General features: G+C 50.1%; 1 protein-coding gene across 4 annotated transcripts in view; it reads left to right on the plus strand.

Annotated features, from left to right (window-relative positions):
- KANK1 (KN motif and ankyrin repeat domains 1) overlaps positions 1–18,573 on the plus strand; it is a 196,083-nt gene extending 177,510 nt beyond the window's left edge. For 3 of the 4 annotated variants that reach the window (XM_044265952.1, XM_044265955.1, XM_044265954.1), the window contains 9 exons: positions 4,741–4,938; positions 5,580–5,688; positions 6,859–7,101; positions 8,501–8,588; positions 11,500–11,719; positions 13,983–14,125; positions 14,677–14,877; positions 16,867–16,965; positions 17,555–18,573. In XM_044265952.1, coding sequence (XP_044121887.1) covers positions 4,741–4,938; positions 5,580–5,688; positions 6,859–7,101; positions 8,501–8,588; positions 11,500–11,719; positions 13,983–14,125; positions 14,677–14,877; positions 16,867–16,965; positions 17,555–17,617 — 1,364 coding nt within the window. In that variant the 3' untranslated portion in view covers positions 17,618–18,573. The remainder of the gene's footprint in view (positions 1–4,740; positions 4,939–5,579; positions 5,689–6,858; positions 7,102–8,500; positions 8,589–11,499; positions 11,720–13,982; positions 14,126–14,676; positions 14,878–16,866; positions 16,966–17,554) is intronic. The other variant, XM_044265953.1, reaches the window with a different exon arrangement.
- Positions 18,574–19,521: the final 948 nt, after the last annotated feature.

Genomic DNA, 19,521 nt, shown 5'->3' on the forward strand with positions numbered 1-19,521 from the left:
CTCACCACCCTGAGATAAGGGTTACATGCTCTACCACTGAGCGGGCCAGGCACCCCTCAGCTGTCACGTTTTATATCTGTGGAATAATTCAGTGGTTCTCAATCCTGGCTGCACATTAGAAAATCTTCAAGAGCTTTTTAAAAATACTAATACTTGGGCCCCCTACGGAGAGTTCATTGTATCTGTATTTTTAAAAGCCCCACCTCCAGGTTGGTTGGTTCTAGAGTGCAACCAAGGTCAAGACCTTTGGATCTGGTTGTCCTCTTTATTTTGGTTTTCTCCGCTGCACCTTTCCTGTGTTTGACCTGAACTCAGCGGCCCTGGGCTGGTGCACGTCTCATTCTGCGCATGCTCTCTAACGATCGTGCAGACCATTGTTTATGGGCCATTCCAGAGCAGCCAGAGTTTCCGCACCATCCGAAAAACATTTTCTGGCAATCGAGGGGACACATTCCCTCTGGTCCCAGCGAATGAGGACTAGTTTAACATTTCATGTTGTTCTTTACCTTGCCAGTCAGTCGCAATGGAACTCTAGCGACTTTCCGTCGAATCACGTAGGCACTTAGGGAGGGCTGACTGTTCCCCAGCACTGCTGTGGGCACTGTGGGGGACCCAGCAAGAACAGAGGGACTCTGGGACATGGAGGGAGGAAGGAGACCTGTGTGGGCAGCCCCATAGGAGAAAGACTATGGAGGAAGTAGAACCAGGGCCAGCAGCCTTGAAGAGTCTGGTTCAAGTGCACGTGGTGAAGTTTGCTGAAATAAGGACACAGGTGGAAGTGATGATGTCCGTGAGCCCTGTGAACACGGAGAAGGTGGGGAGGGTTGAGCAGTAGAACTCCCACAGGCGACAGGAAGCTGTCCGTTCATCGTAAAGAACCCTCACGTGCCTGCCAGAGGGGCTGGCTCTGCCTGGGAGAAGGTCTAGGAAGCCCTAGTTGACGCAGTGGAGCTCTGGTGAGGAGGAACCGTGGCCTGGGGTGGGGGTAAGGGGCAGGTTGTCTGCAAAGGCGGGCTTGTGCTCTCTCAAGCTCACTTGCCGTCTCTCAAATAAAATCTTTTACTTTTTTTTTTTTTTTTAAGATTTTATTTGTTTATTTGACAGAGAGATCACAAGTAGGCAGACAGGCAGAGAGAGAGGAGGAAGCAGGCTCCCGGCTGAGCAGAGAGCCTGATGTGGGGCTCGATCCCAGGACCCTGAGATCATGACCTGAGCTGAAGGCAGAGGCCCAACCCACTGAGCCACCCAGGTGCCCCGATAAATAAAGTCTTTTTTAAAAAGTAAAAAAGAAAAAAAATTATGGATCCCAAAATTTAAAACCCTGAGCAACCCGTGGAAATCTGTGCAAGGATTCCCTTTCAGATATCTTACAAAAGTTTTTCTGAGATCATCAGAGAAATGTCACTACTGACCAAATATGCAATAATCATTAAAAAAATTTTTTTTAGTTTTTTTTTGGGGGGGACTTTAATTATTTTTTAAGAGCTCTTTGAGGAATATATGCTAAAATCGTTACAGACGGAAGTGCTAGACCGTCTAGTTCTTGCTTCCCAGAACTCCTCTGTGAGTGGGTGGACGCATCTAGCTGAAGCCAGGGAGCTCTGATGGCTCTTGAAGCCCATGACGGGCATGCAGGGATTCAGTACATGGTGTCTGCTTTTGTATAGGTCTCTGGTTTCAAAAATAATAAAAAATGGTTTTAAGTCCCCGCTGGTTCTTAAATAGGAACATGCCCAATGAGAGTGTTTCTCCAGGAAGTGCGTGCTGGCATTGGGACTCACAGCTGCTGAGACGTTGGGGAGGTCACCCGCTACCTCGGCTGTACTGATGAGTTGGGATGGAGAAGGCGGGACGGAGGCCAGTGCCCTGGTTTGTTCACTTTGCTAACGATTAAGTCAGAGGGACTCTCAGAGGCCTTGTTTTTGCTGCTGGGGGAGCACATCAGGTCACAAGGACACTGAATACTATCGGGAAGCCGGCGTACAATGTTGCGTGTGTGTGCTGAAGGAGGGAGGGAGACCCTTAGAGTCACCCGGGAGGCCCCTCGCCTGCAGAGCTAGAGGAGAGCACTCGTGCTACTGTTTTCACGGACAAAATACTGCTCACACAGTTAGGAAATGTGGGTTCTGGGCCACCTATGCAGTCACTGAGCCTCCCTGGCATTCAGACTTCTTAAGTTGCATATATGAGAATTAAAATTTAGGTGATCCCTAATGCCTCACTGTGAACATTTTGCCTCCGTCCACTTTTTTTTTTTTTTTTTTGGTAATTAGAGGTTCATTGTTTTAAACCAGTACTTTCTAAAGTGGGCACCGTGCATCAGAATGTCTTGTGGACCCCAGGTCAGTGGAGATGTCTGAAATGCCTACCACTGGGCCCCCATCGCAGAGCTACAGAATGATTTTATGGCGGTAGGTGCTTGGGAATCCGCATTTTAGCAAATGCACCCCAGACGGTGCATATAAACAGTAGAGTCTGAAGAGAACAGTTACAGAATTTATCATGGTTGGGTATTTTTTCCCTAATTGCCTCAAAATACAATCAGTATTTAAATTTCTTTTCTTGGGGCACCAGGGTGGCTCAGTGGGTTAAAACCTCTGCCTTCGGCTCTGGTCATGATCCCAGGGTCCTGGGATCGAGCCCCACATCAGGCTCTCTGCTCAGCAGGGAGCCTGCTTCCACCTCTCTCTCTCTCTGCCTGGCTCTCAGACGAGATCGGGCACGTTCAGGGTGGTATGGCCGTAGACTCTGCCTGGCTCTCAGCCTACTTGTGATCTCTATCTGTCAAGGAAATAAATAAAATCTTCTTTAAAAATAAATAAATAAATAGATTTCTTTTCTTCTGGGGATATAAGCGATGTCAGAGATTTAGAAAAGAGGAAGTTGTGATCAAATTCTTTCCATATGACATTACTGTGGTTAGATTGAAATTTATTTGAATTAGTAACCCCTGTTTATAATACATAATTTAGGAAGTCAACATCATTAGCCTTAGAAAAGCAGTGTTAAATAGGTTTGTTGTGTATCCTTCCAGACTTTTTCTAATATGTATACATATAAATATTTTTGCCAAAATAGGTTTATTTTCCCCAAATGATTCAATAATCTATTTTTAAAACCCAGTAATACATTATGCCTATCTTTCTGTGCCAAAAATGTCTACCTACATCAACATTTTTAATGGCTACATAGAATTCCTTTGTATAAATGTACCAGACCTAATTTCACTGGTTTCTTACTGGCGTTCTGTGATATCTGCCTCTTTCCGCTATTTTACACATGGAAACAATGAACATCCTTCTGTATCTTTTTGTACATCCTTAAGTTAAAATTCCTAGGAACAAATTGCTAGTCAAAGAATTTACTTATTTTTTTAAAGTGATTTTGAAACACAGTTAATATTCACTCTAAAAATTGGCAAATAAAGAGAAAAGTTAAAATCTCCATAGCTTCCTGATAACTTTCATATATATTTTTAATAAGATCACATACATAGAATCTTATTATTGCTTTTCTCGTTTAACCGTACATTGTAAACATATTCCCGTGCCAGCCACATTAAAGATACTGTGATATACATAGATACAGTAATTATGTGCAATGAATTGATCTGATTCTTCTGCTTTAGCCAGTACCTGATACATACCATTATTAAGTACCTGAAGTACACAAAAGCAATCTAGTAGATGTGAGGAAAGAAAGTTGATTTGAATGGTTTGGTGCCCTCAAAATTCTTACAGACGAGAAGAGAGTCTTAGGCGCTCCCAGGTCCTTTGTCTTACAGATCCCGTAAGAGGGTCTGAGAGCTGGACTGTGAAAGTCGGAGAAAGGAAAGTCATGTTTAGTTAGGTCAGGGAAGGCTCAGAAGAGATGGTGACGGAGGGCTTGACCCTGTGAAGGTGGGGAGGAAGGAGAGTTCACGTAGAGGAGCGTTTGCCAAGACGTGTTGTCTGGAAGATGCGAGACACCCACTCTCAGCATCCCAGTGACTGGGAGGCAGTCCTCCCCTCAAACGGAGCCCCAGGCGTGGTGGGAAATAAAGGTGGAGAGGGAAGGAGATGGGTCAGGTGTGGGTGGTCTAGAGAGTACACGGCTAAGCGTCGTGGGCTGCATTTCCTGAGCAGAGGGGAGAGTTTTTTTTAGCTTTGCTCAGGTTTGTTTTAGCCAGAGTGCCGATGGGGTTTGAGGGGCTGGAGTTTGGCTCATCAGCCGTGTGTGTGACAGGCCATCATAAAGGAAGAGGACGGTCAGGATGCCCGCCCAACCGGGGCAGTAACAGCTGTGCCAGAGGGAAGAGACAGAGGTAGAAGGACAGGCGTGGGTGGACCCGGATGCGGGGATAAAAGGAAAGTTAACGGTCAAGAAGTTTAGGGGCACCTGGGTGGGTCCGTGGGTTAAAGCCTTTGCCTTCAGTTTGGGTCATGATCCCAGGTCCTGGGATGGAGCCCCACATCAGGCTCTGTGCTCAGTGGGGAGCCTGCTTCCTCCTCTCTCTGCCTGCCCTCTGCCTGCTTGTGATCTATCTGTCAAATAAATACATAAAATCTTTTATTATAAAAAGACAAGAAGAAGAAGGTTTGAGTTTGGGTGGCTTCCATAATACCGCCACGTATGCAAAAAAACACAGGGAGAAAAGCAGTGAAGAAAATGAAGAGTTGCAAAAATTAAAACAAAAAGAAGTTTAGCTCATTTCATTTGGTCTTAACATCACACGTTCTACACCTGTCTCCTTCCTGGCAGGCAGTAGTCTGGAGTACACCTGTAAGTGCGGGGGCCTTCAGGCAGGAGCTCCGTTCCACACCCAGACCTCCCAGCACGAGCCAGCAGTGGGCCCCATGGACGGGAGACCCCTCGGCGGCCAGGACGCCTTCCCCGCTCAGGAAAGCACGCTGTGCCCGGTGAACCTGACGGACGACCAGATAGCCGCCGGCCTCTATGGTAACCTTCCTCACTCAACCCTTCTCGGCCTCAGGGTTCTAGGACCAGCGCTGCTCGTGCTGCAGTCTGATGTCACGGTGCCTCGTAGGCTGACCTGGAAACACCATTGACCTAAGAAATGGTAGGAAGGTAGGCCTAGAACATCTGTAAAAGATTTCAACATAAAGGAGTAGGCCGTCCCCCGAAGAAAACTCATCTGATTTTGTGAATTATGAAATACTTTAAATAGCATTTCACTCCTTTGCAGTCTGATAGGTGGACCTTTTTCCCAGCTGAGGGAAAACAACATTAATAATCCCCATTTTAGTGCCTAAGTGGTTTTTGAGGCCCAAATAAGATGGGATATCACTTTATAAACAGTGAAGCCTGATACAGATGCTAGCTGTCAGTCCTTCTGTTATGTCTGGTAGTACTAATGGGTTTTTTTTTAATCCCCATTTAAAGAACTTCACATTATTCCTTTCCATGCATACATCTTTCCAGTGGATTTTATGCAAGCTTGTCATGTGCCTGGGGCCAAGATCTAAACTGACATGAATGAGAAAAAAAAAAAATGAACATGAAGAAAGATTTCTTAGTCCTTTAACTTGTATGGGTATGAGTTGGGTTAATTTTGTTCGCCCTGATTCCCTTTTTCACAGTATGTACAAACAGTGAAAGCACACTGAAGTCTATCATGAAGAAGAGGGACGGCAACAAAGATTCAAATGGAGCCAAGAAGAATCTTCAGTTTGTTGGCATTAACGGAGGGTAAGGGAAGGTGGGGACACCAGCCAGTCTGTACATGGTCTGTCTGTCTCCTTTGCCTCCTGTCTCAAGTCCCATTTAAAGGTGCTCGGTCTGGGCTGCATCCACATACTGGTGACGGAAGATCCCCTCAGAAAGGTGCATCTGGGCTTCTCTCCTCTCCTCTTCTCGCTATCTTTAAGGATGTGTCACTCTTGAAAAGACACCTGATGACACTGAGCAATTCACGTCTTGCCACCTCTGATCTGAAAACAATAGTCTTCAACCAAAGCAGCAGGCCGCAGGGGTCCCGCGGTGTTGGACAGCTTGTTCTTGCCTGTATCAGACTCAGGAACAAACAGAAAGGCGAGAGCATCACTCCACGGACCAGTGATGGTCATCTACTCTGCAGAACGGCTTGTTTTGCTTATCTTCCCATGCTTATGTATGGAACTGTAGGGCCTTCCAGTAGACCAATAGTCCAGCTGTGCCTTCAGTTCTTTACTTTCTAAACAGAATGTCTGTTAGCTGTTTATTCCTTCTTACTGGGGCCAGATAAATAGTGAAGCCTGTTAGTCATCCTACAGTCGGTACAGAGCAGCTAATCTGTTCATCTGTATGTGGCCTCAGCCGCAACAAGAAAGCAATAATGTGGTTAGTTGAGTTAATATTTATGACAAGATTTAACTGGATAGGGCCTCGTTTCTGAGTCTTTGAAGTCTAGTTGGGTCGTGTGGCCCAGGAGGTTCTGGAGGACTTATTCCAGAGGAATGATCGATTACTTACCTAATCCGTTCACCATGACACAGAGACAGTTGATGAATCAAAATAGGAAGAACATTAGGGAAAGGGGGAAAAAAAAGGCGGGGGGGACCAGAAATAATGAACCACTGCACACCTGGCTTCATGAGTAAGTTTCCGTTGGTGTATCCTAGGCCAGAGGTGCTACATAGACATATTTTTTTCCTCCAAGTGGTAGAATGATACCAGCTGGCAACTCAAGTTACCCCTTTTCAGTCAGAACCATTCAAAACCACCAGATTTTTTAAAAGACCTTCCTTTGAACTTCTAAATGCAGAGTCTAAAACCACTGGTCAGATGTCTGGAGTCAGCTGCTTTCCCTGCCTGAGAGTTTCTGTCACGGGGTCTTTCGGGGTACGCCTTGCTTCTCCTGAACTCCCAATTGCCACCTAGGTATGAAACAACTTCAAGTGATGATTCCAGCTCGGATGAAAGCTCTTCCTCCGAGTCAGATGACGAGTGTGATGTCAGTGAGTACCCTCCTGAAGACGAGGAGGAGGAAGAGGAGGATGAAGACACTCGGGGAATGGCGGAAGGGCACCATGCCGTTAATGTTGAAGGTTTCAAGTCCGCCAGGGTGGAAGATGAAATGCAGGTTCCAGAATGTGAACCTGAGAAGGTGGAAATCAGAGAGAGGTGTGGTACACTCCCCTCCCCTCCCCAACCCTTCCCACGTTTAATGTGCCTTTGGCAACAGAAGTGGCTGATGAGGAGATTTCGCCATTGTCGCTATGGGTTGGGTCTTGCCCATCCTCAAAGGATAGCTGAACTTTGTCGTCACGGGTACAGCCGTCCTGTCCTGATGCTAATCAGTACAGGTGGGGAGGGAGATAGCTCCTAGATCTCTCAGATGAGCAAAAAGATGGGCCTCATCAGGCTGCCACCTTTGTTTCCTTTAAATGTATTTGCTAGCTAGTTTTCTCTGTGGACCCACCAGCCACAGAATATTCCACGCCCCCAAGGCGTCCAGTGTTCGCATAACCCACCTTGTAGTTAAAGGCACATTAGGATTTAGTGTGGCCAGCCCATGTCTTTTAAGATTTCGGATTTTATCATTAGCCATTTATATTGATACAGGTCAGTACTGTTAAGGGATTGCCATGTGCGAAAGGAGCAGCTCTTTAACCCCGGCCAAAGCTCTCATTCACTGCAAAGATGATGGAATCGGTCTCACATCTGTGTTTTGTTGCTCATTGAGTGATAGGGAACCCCACAAGAATGGGTTTGGGAGTCTCCTTAGCAGCAGCTGAAGTACCTAGTGAACACTCTCATTGGCTGAAACACGTACATAACGGTGTAGAACATTTTTAAAGACAGCTAACAAATGTGGAATCAGTGCTTATAAAACAGAATAAGACATATGAAAAATTCAAGACGGTTTTTCACTGTGTGGAATATAAACAGAACATTTCAAAAAACTTCTATTTAATTTTGCAAATCAGAGTTTAACTGCATTAACATAAGGTAAGTGTTTCTAGTTTATATTTCCAAGTATTTTCACATGGCTGAGATCTTGTCATCTGTGTGTTTTGTTTTTTAACAGTTTTGTTGAGCTATCATTTATTTACCTATGCCATCTGATTTTTCAGTGTAGATTTTCATGGGGGCTAAACACTTCCTGAGTTCAGACATGTGGTTTACTAGTCTGCATAATGGATATGTGGTAATTCTGACCTCTTCAACCCCTTAAGAGTAAAAACATTTTTTTTTTAAGAGTAAAAATATTTTTAAGAACTTAGAATAAAAGGACTAAAAAAGTTCCAGGTGTTATTCCAGAATGTCAAAAGCAGAATAGGTAGGCCTGAAAGTCACCATATGGAAAGGCCCGAGCTCTGGCCGGAGACCGTGGCTCTGTATGTCCTCAGACACCTAGGGAGGCCTGCTCGACCTCCAGGCAGGCACCTTGTACTACCATGAACTTGTGGAGGTCCGCTCGAGGCCTCTTGTCTTTTAAAGGGGGTATAAAGTCTGCAATAAAAATGCCTTTCCTGGGGTGGCCAATTGTGAGCTCTCTTTTCTTTTTATCTTGTCCTAGGTATGAATTAAGCGAAAAGATGTTGTCTGCCTGCAACTTGCTGAAAAATAATATAAATGACCCCAAAGCTTTGACCAGCAAGGATATGGTGAGTCTGCCCTCCAGATGTTGTCCCTAGTCCATACAAAGTGCTCAAGTGGACACCAAAGTCAAAGTGTCTCTAGCCTGCCCCTGAGCTGTTGCTCCCCACATGCTTTGCCCCTGAACTATTTCTAGCTCGTGTAAGCAAAGTGAGCACCGTGCCACCCTGCTCATACTGAACGTTTCCCTCAGGCCCTGCAGCAGACAGCCCCACCCTGTACTTTTCTCGGCGACACAGGCTCCGTGAGGCATACACTTGCACACCGGAGGGAGGGCTAGCTGCAGCTGGTCGTCAGGTTTCGACACATTCTGCTTCCGCTCACAGAACCTTGTGATCCAGGGAGAAGAGTTACCAGAATTTTTTTTAATTTTTAATTGGCTTATGGTTTTTTAAAGCAACCTGACCGGGCTGAGGTCAGCATTCCTTTCAGTTATGGAAGTGCATATTATGTTCTCATGTGGAATGCGGGCAGCCACTATTTTTAAATTCCGGAGTCACTGCACTTGTTATCTCTGCCCACTTTGAGAGACTGGGAAGCACACAGCCGAGAAGCTGGTGGCTGCCTTGGGAGCAGGAAGGACACAGCCCAGGACAGAGGAGCACTTCTGGGGCAATGGTGAATCTGACACCATGGCGAAGTATGTCGCTGTCCCTCCGGGGTCGCTGAAGTTTTGAGGTGCAGCTTCTCCCTTAGGTCACACCCACCCTGTGGTTGACAGTTCTCTTCAGCGTGTTGAGAAAATGGAGGCTCTCCCATTACGCTAGACAGAATTGGCATTTGAATCTTGGCATCTCGTCAGCGTGAAGTTTTTTTGCTGTACAACTGAAGGCAGCAGCAAGTGAGAAAGTTGATTTGAACGTCTCACAGGATTATAGAGTGATGAAACCAAAATGTTAGAACTAGAAGGGACTTCAGGGAGTCTCTCATGCTAGAGAGCCACTGTTTTTTCCTCGTGGATAACACACACAGTCTGAGGAAGGACTAGGACAGCTGTCACGGGCATGCGTGCCTCTGAGGCCACTCTGTCCTCATCTACTCTGTTTTAACTGAGGCCCTAATGATTAGGTGTCTTGTCCAGAGTCAGTTAACTAGCTTCTAGGTAGTACTGGGGCCAGGTGATAACTCTTCAATACTGGTCCAAGTTTTATTTATTCTCTCTGAATCCCGTCACCTGATCATACGACACCCTTTTTTTTTTTTTTTTTTTTTTTTAAGGTTCTGGTTGCATCTCAGATTTGTTTTTATTGCTATGGAAACTGAATTTCTCAGAGCCAGCTGTGTCTTGACATTGAATGACTGTGCTGAGAAAGGGACACGGGGGGGTGATGTTTATAGAATACTAAATAAAATCCCTGGGCGGGGGTGGACAGAACTCCATCAGTATAAACTAAACGTGTCACAGAGAGCAAAGCCATGAAATGTCACTGCGGTGTTTGTATTTCCCGTGAGGCTGAACCTGAACTTAAAACTGGTGCTTCTGGGCCCTAGATTCCATAGCTATAATGTACTTTTTCTTTGACCCCCCTCAAAATGCCGGGTCCTGTGGTTTTCCGGGAGAACGTCCATTTCTCTGGCGCCAGAGTACCAAGCGTATTGTCACGGACACACTCCGTGGTCAGTTCCTTTTTGGTTAAAGGGAACTCATTTGGTAAAATCGTCTGTAAGGGATTGTGCCCTGAAAACTGGTAGAGACAGGAACAGTCAGTGCCAGGGCTCAGAACCGGAACAGGACACCACCAACACGCAGTAACAGAACTCAGCCCCCAGATGACACAAGCTCCCTCTTTGCACACGAGGACGGACTCCGGAGAAACGAAAATCCGAATATGCAGAAGAGTGAGCAGAAGAAAACAAAACAGTAGATGAGGTTTTTTTTCCCCACCCAGGACCCTTTTCATCAAGTGCCACAAAATAAGATAGAATAGGCTGAAACCGAATCATCTGGTGCTGCTGACATAGGCTTTCCATTTCTTCTTTAGTGTATTTCTAACCCTTGAAAGAGTAAGCAAAGTACGGGTGAACGGTGATCGCGTGTAGGAAGGGCTCCCGGAAGACGCGGTCTAGCTCCGCCCATCCCCAGCAGTGCGCATGCGAACTTCACGGGTCCGGGATTCGATCCCGGCAGTGCGCATGCGAACTTGACGGGTCCGGGATTGACTTGCTTGCTCGTGAAGGAAGCCCTGCCTTTACGCGGCCACAGCCGAAGGGAAGGCCTGCGTGGGGTCACGGTGGGATGCAGATGCTTCTAAATGGGAGATGGAACTTGTTTTGAACCCGCGTTTTAATCCCTTTCCGTGGTTGAACGCGTTTGCCTTGGGGCCTGGCATGGGAGTTGGGTTGGCCACACCCTCGTGGTCCTGTCAGCGCAGGGCCGTGGGCGTGTTGAGGGCGTTAAGGGCGGTCTGAATGGGAGGAAAGCCGCAGCGGTCAGTGAGGGTGATCATCTCTCCTGCCCTGACCCCTCGAAAATCACGTGCAGGGCCAGCGAAAGGACATGATCCTAACCGTTCGAGAATCGATGGCGCCAGGCCTGCGTGGTGTTACGCGTAGTGCCTCGCTTGTCCCCATCCCAAGCCCGGTGGGGAAGAGGGGTTTTTCTTGCCCCCATTTTGCAGATGAGTGAACTGAGGCACGGGGAGTAGAACTCACAGGTAGCAGAGCCAGAATTGGCCCCTTCCAGGCGGAGCCCCTGAGCAGGGCTGCGTGGCCTCTTCTGTAGCCGGTTGAGGGCCGGGAGGGACGCTCCGGCCTGGACGTCGAGGCTCGTCTTCGGGCTCTGGCTTTCCTGGGTGGTTCTCGGACGGCAGCTCCGGCTGCGTCCTCTCCGGCCATAAAAGGCCGCGTTTCTCGGGCTTTTAGCGTTTCGGGAGGGGCCAGAAATAGAAGGGCTAACGGCCGCTCGCGTGTTTTTGGCAGCGGTTCTGTCTGAACACCCTGCAGCACGAGTGGTTCCGCGTGTCCAGTCAGAAGTCCGCCAGCCCGGCCATGGTGGGCGACTACCTCGCGGCCTTCCAGGCCGTGTCCCCGGACGTGCTGCGCCACGTCATCAACATGGCGGACGGCAACGGCAACACGGCGCTGCACTACAGCGTGTCGCACTCCAACTTCGAGATCGTCAAGCTGCTCCTGGACGCCGGTGCGTGCGCCGCCGCGGCCCCCGGCCCTGTCGGCCTGCGCGGGTGCTGACCCCTCCTCGCCCCGGGACCGCCCCGCGTCCCCCTCCCGTTGCCGTTCCACGCCGTGCGGCGAGGACGTCCTTCTCCGGTCACCGGGGGAGGCTTGACCTTGAAGCACACCTGGGTGGCCCCAGCCACACGTCCGTCTGGAAGGGAGGTTCTGCGGCCATCGTGGCTGCGGCTGGGCTGCGGTCAGGCGAGGTGTCCCCCGGCGCGGAGCATGAGTCAGGGCCCCGCCGTGAATCACTGAATCACGCGGGCCGGCCGGGTGCTCTCAGGAGCCAGATGCGGCAGCCTGGGTGTCTGCCGCTGCTCCTGCCCCTGCGGCCCGACCCCATCCAGCCGCAGGGCGGAGGTGTGCCCCGAGCCGAGACGGGCACCACGCAAAGCCACTGTGGCCGGTTGTACTGGAATCCAGACCTTTCCCACCGAAACAGACCCTGTTACCGAGGGAAAAAGTGCTGTTCTTGTATCTGAGCCCTAGTAATGAGGACAGTGAACATCCTTGTTTGTGACTGGAATAGCCCATCCCAGAATGTGGCCACCGCACGTCTTACACGCGAAGCAAGGCTGTGCTGCGTAGAAGGGCCCTTGGAAAATGGTGAACTTCCAACTTTCTGTTCAATGCTAATAGCCCAGCGGTACATACAGTCCCCGAGTCACTCTGATTTATTTTCAAACTACATATTTTTACTTCCAGTATGTGACTGATACAGAATTTATAGACCCTCGGTCTTAAATTAGTGAGAACACAATGTGAACATTTGATTTAGCATAGGCAGTGAAAGTGTCCAGTTTCCCTATACTGCCTTTGATCCAACTCTCTAATTTCTTCTATTCCGTTTTGGGGGAATTAGAGTAATGCAGAGAAGTAACCATGCAGGTTTATCCCCCTTTCTGAGTCTGCTTAGGGGCTGTGTTAGGCTCAAACGGCTTCCATCTTAGAGGAAGGAATTCCAAGCCTCTTTCCCATTCGGCTTTTCAGAGTATAAACAGAGCCGGTGATAATCTCAGCCCACGCTGTTATTTAAACAGAGAAGTGGATAATATCCAAAAGAGCCAAAAACAAGATTTCAGATTACTCCTGAAACTAACAATTTAATTTACCTTTGGCAAATTTGTGTGGACAAGGTATTTTGGTAAATTAAATTACCTCAGTGCCACAGTTGCGTGGCTTTGATGAATCACAGTGCTAGACATGCTTGACCCTCTACTGCTCACCATCACAGGCGGAGACCAGCGCTCCCGTACGGCACGTCAGGAACGACCTCTGCGAACAACTGAACGTCACAGATGATAGGGAGCATCAGAGAGCTCGTCAGCTCACACGCTTCTCCATCACAGCTTTTTCTTTCTCCTTTTCTATGTTAAAAAACACGCCCTGTGTTTAAATGCCACCATATCTCTACCGTGTAGTTATTTTTTAGCATAAGGAAAGTTTTCATGGTCCCTTTTCTTCTCACTCCTCACGATAGAAACTTCCTGAACATCTTAACTGTATTTGGTCACACATGAAAGCTTCTTTCCTGCCCTTGCCACTCCTTTCATTTTATTAGATAGTGCTAAAGGAATTTAAAAAGGATAATTGAGCCCCCAACGCCTCCTTAACAATAACAGGAATAAGCAAGGTCTGGTCTGTTGTGCCTCAGTCCTGGCAGTTTCTTACTGCATTTCCTCTGACTACAGTTCCAAGAGCAGCTAGCTAGGAGTCACTCGATTGGAACTCAGCTTCCAAGGGCCCCACGCAAGTCAGAGGACCAAACTCGGGGTCTCAGAATGAGCCGTGATTTCTGAGTGGGTGATACCATAGTGTTCTCTACACAACCCTGCATATTCATAGCTCTCCCTGTCTCCTTCATTCCACAACCGCGATCCCCCAAACACAGAGGAATGTCCTCATCCCACGTTATGTGGCTTCTTCAAAGCCATCATTACTTAGGACAGCCCCCAGCCCTCTGGGCTGTTGCAGTCCAGGCACCAGTTGTAAACAGGAGGTGCCGTTAAGGCTTACTCTCACTTCTGCTGCTTCTGGACTCCTGTGACACCAGAAAACCTTTTTTCTGTTGAGTATGAAGATGCTCTCATAGTTCCTTCCAAGTCACTCTGGGACATGAAGCCCTGGAGGCCGTTTCACAGGCCTCTTCCCAACCCTGTTCCTTTGGCCCATGGGGAGAAGGGTCGCTGAAGGAAGGCTTCTCCGTGACCAGGCTTGTTTCTCTGCAGACGTGTGTAACGTGGATCACCAGAACAAGGCGGGCTACACGCCCATCATGTTGGCAGCCCTGGCCGCCGTGGAAGCCGAGAAGGACATGCGTGTCGTAGAAGAACTCTTTGGCTGCGGGGACGTGAATGCCAAAGCCAGCCAGGTGAGCGCCCTTGCCACCAGAGTCCGTGCTCACACGGCTCCCACCCACACCAGCCCGTGCCACCCTGTCTGACCAGACACACTGGTGACCTAGTGGCTTCACTGTCACATGATTCACATCTCCCTCCTTGGCCGTGCATGCTGCCTCTGTTTGGAGCAGGGTGAGTGCACGGTGTAGGTCAGCCCACCTCGGGGCCCAGGAGTCCCCACCACACACCTGGGGTGACTCTTCACTCAGTCTCTGATCCGTAGTGTCTTCGTGCTGGGCACACAGTGGCCCTGGTGTAGTTGGACTTATCAGCACCTTTGAACTTGCCGGCTCCTGGCTACAGGGACACAGACCCTCCTGGAGACAGGGCAGCGCTGACACACTACTGGATGATTGTACTTAGCTCGGCGCTCAGAACGAGAAACTGTTTCTCTGTGCCTGGGGCCACCCAGCGCCAGATTACTCCCACGTCTGCTCTGGGCCCCTGTCACGCCGTCCCTCCACCTCCCCGCACTGGGTCTGTGCTGTTCTGCTGATGCACCCGCTGCCCTTCCTCCCTGCAGGCGGGACAGACAGCACTCATGCTGGCGGTCAGCCACGGGCGGATCGACATGGTGAAGGGCCTGCTGGCCTGCGGGGCTGACGTCAACATCCAGGACGACGAGGGCTCCACGGCGCTCATGTGCGCCAGCGAGCACGGGCACGTGGAGATCGTCAAGCTGCTGCTGGCCCAGCCAGGCTGCAATGGCCACCTGGAGGACAATGTAAGTGAAGGGACACGGCCTTCTTGGGGCCTGCCCGCTAGGGGTCTGCAGGGCCCCTTGGCAGAGGGGCAAGGGCACATTCTCCACGCTGCTCATTGGGGATTTTGTGCTGTGGCCGCCCTTCCCGGCCCAGCACCGCGGTATCTCCTGTGTGCAAACTCCCACTCCCAGTAACTAGAGCCGAAGGCAGGAAGGTGATGCCTCAGTGCCCACACTCCAGACAGGAGAGTGAGGAGCCCATCCGAGAGCCAGCACGCGGCAGGGGAAGACACAAACGCCAGAGAGCAGATGGAGTGCAGGCACCTTGCAGGTCCGTGAAGAGGAGAGGACCGGCCCCCCAGAGCGCTGGGCTAGTTGTTCCAGGCTGGGGCTACCAGGTGACGAGAGCCAGCTGTCACCACAGTGAAGCACTTGCCCGCCCCCAGAATGGACTCAAGCATGCTCTTCACTGGGGCCCCTCAGAGGGACTCACCTGTGCATCTCATCAGTTTGGCCCTCCAGACCGTACAGCTCCTTCACGCACGTCTCCCACTCCTGCTCTGGCTTTTTTGTCACCATAATCCCGATCTACTCTCCCCGTTCCCACGCTGTCCCTGTTCCAGATAACGCCTTGCCTGGGAATCATCACAAGGAGCGCTGCTGCCTCTGCAGTCTCCAGGCCACAGGGGAGGAGTGCCCATAAGTGAAGGCACAGGCACTGATATCTGGGTGGGGCCCTGATCCAAGTGCTGCTTTGGAAAGTTTATCTCCATGGAGCACGGGTTTGGCCCAGAGCTTCCTTCAGCTCAAAACACTAGAAAGTTCTAAGGAAAATACCCTTTCTTGCACTAAATGTCGGATCCTGGTGGGCCAAAGCCAGCAGGCAGAGCTAACCAGGGCAGGCATTTACTCGTACCAAGGACTGGGGGGCTGACAGTGGGCATCCGGGTGGCACACGGCTCCTGGGGTGAAGAGGATGCGGCTGTCCCACATCCCCTTAATTTGCGCGGGGCTACAGGGACAGCTCCCACTTAGCTGTCCCCGAGAGTGGCGTTTGTTGCATGTGTCTTGATTTTTGTTTGTTTGCTTTTACTTCTGCTTTTTCTTAGCAAAGAACGGCCTGTACATGTAGTAATAAGAGGCCCCAGAGCCACAGTGGCTTCCAGAAATGCTGGTCGCCTCCGGAAGTACGGGGGAGGGAAGTGGGAGGGCAAGTAGCTTAGAGAATTCCGGGTGGGAGGGAAGGACCCTAAGATGCTGACCACCGAGCATTGTTTACTGCTGCTAGTGCCCAGAAGCATATCCTTACTCCAAGACCAGACAGAAAGTAAATGGTGCTGGGTTCTGGGTTTTGCTTTGTCCCTCCTTGACATGCATCCAAAGCTGGGCAAATCCATGGAAGCCACACATGTAATGGAAACTGACTTACCCATATTTAGTGTTTTCCCTCGGATTTTCATAAGATGTGTTTCTGCAAGGCCGCAGGACGTGGGGACTGTGTGTGGATGGTGTCTGTAGTGGTTGATGGGGGCACTTAAGGCCGGAGGATCCGCTCCCTCCCGAAGGGCAGCATTAAAAGATCCTTGGCAGGCAGCAGGGTGTCTAAACACACACTGTGGTGTTTCCTGCTTGCTGTAAAGAGAAGCAGCACAGACACCTAGGTTTCCACCTCACTTTTTGCTACAGCCCCCAGCTGGTGGGAAGGGTAGCTGGGTGAGTCCCTTTTGTCGCCTTTGCCGTGGGTGCACAAGGCACACACCACCAGTCTGACTACCATGAGGCACAGTAGGGATGAGGTGTCAGTCCTCCGACGGGGACTCCACTCTGGTGGGCATAGTGCCTCGTTGTAGCCTTTGGGCTTGGTGTGCGGAGCTCCAGAAGAGTCTCTTACGGGACTGAACAGATTTGGGGAACCTTAACAGTTCTTGGAGAGTTTTTGTTTTGCTACCTTTCAGTGGTCTGGAAGTTTGAGAAACCCACCCGGCTTGTTTTTTCCCGTGTTCTCTTTAGGATGGCAGCACCGCACTCTCCATAGCCCTGGAGGCCGGACACAAGGACATTGCAGTTCTTCTGTACGCCCACGTCAACTTCGCCAAGGCCCAGTCTCCGGTCAGTGTTCTGCATTTGGTGTTTGTGAATGGGCTCAAGTCCACCAGGCCTGTGGGCCCCCTTCTTCAGGGAGTTGACAGGAGACACAGGTTTTCTGAGGATTCTGGAACTGGGAATTTTAGCCTGGAACTTAAGGGTTCGTGACTTCTGCTCCCGCCCCCCAGATGGCCAGGTGGGCTGCCAGAGAGCTCGGCAGAGACTAGGCTTCTGCTTGTCCTCAGGAGACAGATGCTCTGACGCCCTCCCATGAAGGGGTTAACTCTGGGCAGAATTATCCAAATGGCACCTGGTTCGCCCATGAATGCACACTGTTTCGTTCTCGTGTTCCCGGCATTTTTCCTCAAGCGGACCGTGAGCAGCAACCCATGGTCCGAGAGTCTGCCCCTCCGAGTACATGGCCTCCCAGGGACAGCCGGACGCGGCGCTGCTCAGCCCAGCTGGATCTGGATCCGCGCCCAGCTGCCCGCGCCCTGGCGCACACGTGGTAGTCAACTGTGCTGGACGGGGTTCCATTGTCACAGAGGACACATCTGCCTGAGGTCACTTATTAACCCTCCCCCCCCATTTTTTCTCTTCTCCTCGTCTCTAGGGCACCCCTAGGCTGGGAAGGAAGACATCTCCTGGTCCCACGCACCGAAGTTCATTTGATTGATTCTCTGCAAAAAGCCGTCCTTTTCCATGCCTCCGTCCAGCTGCTACCTGTTCCTGTTGGGCTGACAGCTACTGAATGTACGCGCGTTGTGCCTGAGCCCCCAGCACACAGACAGGAGGGCTGGCGCCCCGAGGGGCGCGGTGGAAGCTGAGCCGGCAGGAGCTGGCCACCAGGCACACGCCGTCTCCCTCCGGCCCTCTTCCCGCAGCGTCGGGCGCTTATCCTGGCTCTGTTGCTGTCGGGTCTCTGCTCCGTTATGTACAGCCATGCGATATGGTAACCTGACCTGAGCGAGCAGCATCCGTTCCTTCTCTCCCCGCCTTGCCCCTGCCAGGGAGCGTCAGCTTCTCACCGGCTTGGTGTTTTTAAAATGTTCCACGAGTATTTATATTGACTTAATGCAGAGCCATGGGAAAGCTCTCTGAAAATTCCATTCCAGGAAGGTCGTGCTGATTTGTGTGTGTGTGTTTACTCTTGTAAAGTAAGGCCGTTGAGATGACTGATCATCACCAGAACCTTGGGCCTGGTCTGGTGGGTTTCTTGTTTAAAAATCAAAAACGGAACTCTTGAAACGTAAAACATTTATGAAAGGAGGTGTTTTCAGTTGGGTTAATTTAGGTGGATGTATTATATGACTTTTTATATAAAAGGTATCTATATGAAATTGACACAGTATTTTCAACTTTTATATTCCATAGTCATCAAGACATGCAGAACTACATGTAACATTACCATGTTTTTATTAATCATTGCGCAAGTTCGCATCTAATGGCAGAGGTTGGATCTCATTAGAGGAATTGGCGATATGTTTGCCTCTAGGGAAGCCTAGTGTAGTTCTCCACATATTTATGGACTCCTTTCTCCACGTCACATTCACTTTGGTCTTACATGTATTTAAATGTTTGAAGTGCCTTAGATTCTTGCCATATTTTCCAAATAAAATTTCATTAAGCTCCTCTGCGTGTCCCCGCTCCTGTCTCTGACAGCTGTCTGCCCAACCCTGTTGACTTATGGCCCTGGAAGCCCGGGCTGATGGACTGTGGGGGCGGGGAGCGCCAGCCTGCTGGTCTTGCACTTGACTGAGAGGAGAGCACGACTCGGTTCACGCAGCTCTGCCCGGTACTCAGGTTGCCCATCAGGCATCGGAAATTTAAGACCTCATTAGGCAGCTCATCAGACAGGTAATCTCCAAGCGGAGGCAACGAGTGACCTATTCTCAGGTGTGGTGCAGAGCACTGGCCTCTGGCCCTGGTTTTGGGTGCAGCTGCTGGGTGATGGCACCCGCCTTGCAGTTCCTTTTACAGAGTAAAGGAACTGAGTCTGTCTTATTTAAAAAAAAAAAAAAAAAAATGCATGGCAGCCAAAATGCAAATGAGGTGTTTGGGCACAGTCACTGGTGGTGAATGTTAACGCAGCCTGTTGGCAAGAGCCAGGTGCATGGGAGAAATATCACGGAGGCGTTTCTCACACCTTTATTCCTCTTTCCTTCCTCTTGTCTGTTCATGCACTGCTGAGCTCAAGAAAGAGACCAAAGGACAGATTTTTTTTCCAGCAGGTGTGTATCACAGTGCCTGTCCTGTTTCACGGGCTGGGAGGAATGCATCGTTTAGAAAAGAACACAGAGGAGCTGTGAAAAGCGGCACTCGAAATTGAAGCCAACTTGGGGCGGTAAGAGATGTCCCCACCCCACCCCCCACCCAGGCCCATGGCGGGACATCTGGGGCAGAAGGGCCGTCCACTTCTTGACCCGTGAGTGAGGTCACAGCCACCTGGGCTCATGAGCGTCTTAGTCGGTCCCAGGAGAGATCCCGTGGCCCTGGGGTCGGGGCTACATTTCATTCATGTAGTCCTGCAGGCTCCTTCAGACCTGAACTAGCATGGTAAATTAAGGCAGAAGAGCGCTG

This window comes from Neovison vison, chromosome 9 (genome assembly GCF_020171115.1).
Source record: "Neovison vison isolate M4711 chromosome 9, ASM_NN_V1, whole genome shotgun sequence".
NCBI classification, from domain to species: domain Eukaryota; kingdom Metazoa; phylum Chordata; class Mammalia; order Carnivora; family Mustelidae; genus Neogale; species Neogale vison.